The sequence below is a fragment of the Bactrocera tryoni genome, chromosome 5 (assembly GCF_016617805.1).
Source record: "Bactrocera tryoni isolate S06 chromosome 5, CSIRO_BtryS06_freeze2, whole genome shotgun sequence".
NCBI lineage: Eukaryota > Metazoa > Arthropoda > Insecta > Diptera > Tephritidae > Bactrocera > Bactrocera tryoni.
In genome coordinates, this window is record NC_052503.1 from 65,970,837 (window position 1) to 65,976,836 (window position 6,000).

Here is a 6,000-nt window from a genome sequence, read left to right on the forward strand (position 1 = left end):
ACAAGGGCGTGCCAAGTCAACATCATTAGCTGCAGCCACATTAACGTGCAACAAGTTCAGCAGCGCGCCGTTAACGTCAATTTTATGCTATAGCTCATATATGTATATATATAGTATATATGCACATAAGCACACATACAAGCCCATAAGTATGCGCATATTACAGCATAAATATGCGCCTGCGCGCAATTGCATTGACTCGATCGCTTGAAGTTTTACTTATGGGTCGAGTCGGTGTGGCACGCGCCAAACTGGATTTCGTGTTTTCTGTGGCATTATTGTGTTACCGTTTTTTGTGCGTTTTCAATTATCGTTCAGCTTTCATGCTTTTTGCTTTCATTTTGTATTGTTGTTTTTTTTTCCTCTTTTTTTATTTTAATTTTTTGTTTCTTTTTCTGTATTGAAATTGTTCACATGCAAAGCACGGGTGTGGTAATAAATGTCTAAATAAGCAGTATCTCGTTAACGTTTGTGGCAGCAGCAGACATTTGGGGCGTTTGCTGTGGCCGAAATAATGCCAAAACGCTGGTCACTTGGTCAAGCGGACAGCAAAATTGGGCGTGTTTCTTATGTATTTTATGCAGGCATTTGAGTTTATTGCATTTATTTATTATATTCATTGTTTATTTTTGTGAAAATTTGTTTTGGGTTTTTTATTAATATAATATAACCTGCTTTTAGCAGTTAGAACAATAAGAAACAATAATTTTTAGGTAAATGAAAAACACTTTTTAAAATTAAAAGGATAAAAAATAATATATGAAAACATATACGTATATGTTTATATGTATACATATATAAACTATTTTCTTATCAAAAAAATTATAAAAATTGTTATTAAATATAATATATGAAATAAACTATTTTTAATAAAAAAATTAAGAGGGAGATTTTTAATTAAACAATTAAAAAATTTAATAAAAAAAATTAAAAATTGGCTCTTCCGATCTAATATCAGTAATTGTTTTTATAACAAAATTAATAGACAAATTTTTAATAAAATTAAAATATTGTACATAAAAATTACTTACGTAACAAACAAAATATATAAGAATTGCTATTAAATATTAAAAATATCAAAAACAAAATTAAAAAGAGTAGTATATTAAAATTAAAAAAATTAATGAATAATTAAATTTAATTTAAAAAATTTTAATTTTATAATCAGTTTATTATTTTATTTAAAAAAATTGTCAAATTTTCAAAAATGAAAAAAATAAAAAAAATATAAAAAAATAGGCCCACTCCGGGATTAGCAGGAATAGTTGTCAAATTATTTGAAGTTTTTTTTGAGGAAAAACCAAAAAAAATGGCGAACTTTCAAAAAATGGCGAGGTTCCAAAAAATGACGATTTTACTTAAAAAAACACGATTATTTTTTATTGTGTGTTAAATTTTTTTCGTGTATTTTTTCAAAAAGTTCATTCAAAAACAAAAATTTAAAAAAAAGGTCTCCAAAAGTCAATTTCTACAAAAGTTATGGCTATTTGAAAATTAAAAAGCCTTTTTTTGAAAAATTCTAAACTTTTTTTGAAGTTGGACAAAAAATTTTGAAAAAGTTCTCAAAAATGTTTTTCATAGGGTAGAAAAGGATGGATAAGTTTCAGCAAAATCTAATGAGGTCGGGTTCAAAAGTGGTCGATTTGGTATGGAATACCCCATATGCATATACTGCGTTTATACATTTATATATTTATACATATATTATATATATATTTATAATATTTACAGTTTATTGACCGTTTGACAGTTGAAAGCATTTCAACGCCCAGCTGACCTACCCATTGTGTTAAATTGCTCATAAGCGGCTAATAGCCGCGAGTTGGCTTATTTGCATTCAAACACACATACTGTGGCATATACATACTTAATACTATGCCGAAATAACTTTTATATTTTTGTTACGCAATAACAGCCGTTGCGGCTTGAATTCGCTTTTTGCGACTGCGATTTGGGTATGAATATGCTGTACATTTTGAGATGTTGCCATGTATTAGTGGTTATGTAAATATAATCCTATATACTTAAAATATATATTTTTCTACAAATAAGTAGATATTTAAAAAATACTCATAAGCCCATACAAAATTAATTATAGCTGCAAATTTTGCTATAATTGAAATTCTGTGACAAACATTATCTATTTTTTGACGATTTTATGACTTCCTCAAGGCCGAGTTTATATGTATAAAAGAGACCCATATAAACTCAAGTGTTTCTAGCACTACATTCATTTAACTTTCATGCTATAAGGTACCTTTGCATTAAATTTTAATCCATTTAATTGCGCTGTATTTGTTGTAATTTATAGCAAAGTGATACTGTTCCAATAAAGTTGCCAATAAAGCTAAGCACTCAAGCACTTCAAATATTGCCATTGTTTTACACTTCAAATCATTCGCACACATACATACATATTACATATGTACACACATGTACATACAGCAGTAGTTATTATTTACCTTTCGATTGTCGACTACTTGACTGAATTGCTGCATTGTAACTACTCATAACAATAACAATAAAGTAATAAATGGCAATGACTCATTGATTTATTTCTTACGGCCCAGCGATGTTTACTATTGTTTAATTATTTACTTTAACGATTTGTTACATATGAGCGATAAACATACAAGCATATGCAACTATTCTTAATAACGCGTCCTGTTAATATTTGTTCAGTTCAAGAGTTTGGTGGCAATATTTGCAAACTTGCTAAGTGAATGAATTCAAGGACTTTTTTTTTTGAAGAAAAGGTATGATTGTTTATATGAATATATAGTCATATATTATATTTTTAAAAAAAAATCTAGTTTAAAAATATAGTTTCAACATCCTAAAAGTAAGCAACTAATTATCTTAACTTTTGTACTGTTGCATACTTTTGGGCTATAAGCGGTTGTTTTCTCGAAAATTTGCTATGAGCCTATTGCTAAAAAAGAAAATACGAACTATTATAGCCTTAATTCAAAAAATAATAATTTTTTCCTTTCTTAGTTAATAGTATGGAAGAAACTACTGAAAGAAAAATCAAACTTTCCTGTTTTAAAGCTATTAAAAATTATTTACTGGAAAGTCTCGTAGGAGAGAAAATTAATCAAAGATTTATCTTTCGCAACTGAAGATATCAACTAATTTATATATTGAGCGCGTAAAAGTATGCAATATTTATACAAATCCGTTGCATATCTCAAGGCGGCACATTTCTGTATTGTAAAATGAAGGAAAACTCAGCAGAGTTTATGTCATGAAAAGATAAAGATAAGCTTTCTTTAATATATGCAAAAGAAATCAACTGATATAGTGTTAATCTGTTTTAGTCATTTATTTAAAAATATTTTGAGTTCAAAAAATTTAGTAAAAATAAACGAACTTTGCATCTTTTTGGTGTATGGCGTCCAGTATTTCAATATTTTTGGTTAACAGCCTGAAAGTATGCTAAAAGCTATATTTTAGAAACATCTTATTGTTTAACAGCCTGAAAGTATGCTATAGGGTACCTAAAACTGGGTGTCTTTCTTGTTTTTGCGCCTATATTTTAGAAACTTTTTGTTAGCGCTTAAAATTTTGTTAAAGTGCTTATGTATAGATTTTGTAATATCGATTTTCAAGCATACTTTTGTTGGACATTCAAAATGACGGCTCTTAAAAATAATTTTTTTTATAAGGCTTCTTTCTTTGATGTTGAATTTTTGTACTTTGGCATAGTTTTGAAAACCTTACTCCAATAAGTAGACTATTATTTATGCGTAATTTCCAAAAATTATGCTATATGGTAAGGATGCACTAATTTAAGGCTTACTGCGCGGTAGCTAGGGTGCAGAAAAACGGCCATATCATGTACTATTTCAACACTGGTTTTTTCGAGCGAAACGGAAATTCTGAGTTTCTCGGAAATGTCCGTCTATCGACTCCTGTCTGATTTTATATACGTATGCAAATGGAAATTCTGAAGTTCTAGGAATTGTTATTGAATATAATCAGTTCGCCTTTGTCCTTTATGCGACTCCTTCATCACTACTTTGTGCAAACTTATGCAAAAGGAAAATTCCATAATAAATTTTCTAAGTAAAACGCCTCAGTTATTATTTATGCCGTGAAGGGATTGACAGCAATAATTTCAAAAAAAGGAAATATGGTAAGAATTATTTTGAATGGTAAATTTGAAAGAAAAATCGATAAAACTGATGACACACCCACCCTGCAGGCAAGTTTTTGCATATACGCAGACATATAAATACATATACATATCATTTACTAGGTGCTATACATATATTCATACTAGGTACATATATGCGCAAATATTTGATAACAATAATAAGTAATAGCAAAAGTATAATACAACTAATAGCTCAATTGCATGAAGAATGTTTTATTTCAATATACTTAGAAAAAATATGATATATGCGATATAAAAGGAAATAAATGCAACTTACTCATATACTGGTAGAAGGCCATCATAAAATGCGGCGGTAGCGGACTCTGCATGGGCGTTTGTGTGGCCGACGTGGTTGTGTTGGGCGATTGTGATGTCGACGAAGCAGCGCTGCCGCTGCCCGCACTGCCGTGACCGCCACTCGATGACGATGCAGAGTCATCGCCGCCGCCCTCGGGCATATAAAAGACAACAGCCATCGTTTCAGTTTTTGTGATTTAATTTCGTGTTTTTGTTTTGTTTTTTATTTCCCTGATTTTTGCTGCACGCTTTTGCGGCTGAGTTCTTTTTTTTTATATTTGTGGTTGTGAGTTTGTTTGCTATTATTGCTACTTTTCTCTCTTCACGCTTTGTTGTTACTGTTGTTTTTGCATAAGTGCGCACACACACCTGCTGCTGCTGTTCGGCGTACCTGCGCAGCAATGTGGGCGGCAGTGTGGAGATCGCGTTCGCACAGGATTATTCTTGCACGCAACAGAATTGTCTCTTACAGTTAGTTATATTTGCAATTTAGTATTTGTTGTGAAGTTATGTTGCGTTTTCAATGTTTCAATGTTTCAGTGTTTCGATGTTTTATGATTTTTTATAATTTTTCTAGCACTTTTAGATTTATATTTTGATATTTTGAATAATTCAGCACTTTTGTTAATACTTGTCTGCAATTGAAATGATTTTCACCGTTCTCACACTTTATGGCAAATTGTTTGAAATTGTTGCGTGCAGTTGTGAAATTCCTTTTGCTCTCAAACTTGAACTCAAAAAGTCGTTTTTACTCTAAAATTATATAAACTTTAAATTACTTTTTTACTTTTTATTTGTTGCTTATAACTGCGGCAAAATATAATAATTTTTTTGTGAATTGGCAAAATGTAATATTTTTAACTCTTGACAATATTAAAATAATAAATAAAATTTTACATAAATTGTAAAATTTAATGAAATAATTTTTGAAATATAACACATATATTTTTATTAAAAATCAGCGCAAATTTTTACGTTATTTTCTTCTAAAATTTCTTCTAAATTTCGGTTATGGAAAGTTTAGCGAAATCAAAGGAATTATTTTTGACTGTGTGCAATTTTTTTAATTTTCCAAAATTTTATTAAAGCAAATATTTTTAAAATTAAAGTTATATTTTTTAATATTATTGATTTAATGTTACAAAAAATATCAACTCCTAATATTTTGAAACAAACTATTTTCTGCTAATAAATTTTCCTTTTTTTTGCGATTTACTGCCAAATTTGAAATATTTACTTTATTAAAAAAATAACCAAAAATATTGAATTAAGCTTTATTAAAAATATCCAAAAATATTGAATAATTTAAAAAGTTAAAAAAATTTTAGGTATACATACATACATATATTTTTAAAATTCCATTTTTAATTTATGGTTGTTGTAAATTGATTCAGGTACAGATTTAATAAAAAACATTATATATTTTCTATTTTATAAAAAGAAATGATTATTATTAATGAAAAAAAAATTGTTATTTATGAAAAAAAAACATTTTAATGAAAAAATTTTAATGAAAAAAGTATTATTTATAAAAATTAAAAATT

The 6,000-nt window shown here is 28.4% G+C and overlaps 1 protein-coding gene across 2 annotated transcripts in view; it reads right to left on the minus strand.

Moving 5' to 3' along the window:
- Positions 1–4,987, minus strand: part of LOC120777605 (cell death protein hid) — a 42,303-nt gene extending 37,316 nt beyond the window's left edge. For both annotated transcript variants that reach the window (XM_040109046.1, XM_040109045.1), the window contains exon 1: positions 4,437–4,987. In XM_040109046.1, the coding sequence (XP_039964980.1) occupies positions 4,437–4,635 (199 nt within the window). In that variant the 5' untranslated portion in view covers positions 4,636–4,987. The remainder of the gene's footprint in view (positions 1–4,436) is intronic.
- Positions 4,988–6,000: the final 1,013 nt, after the last annotated feature.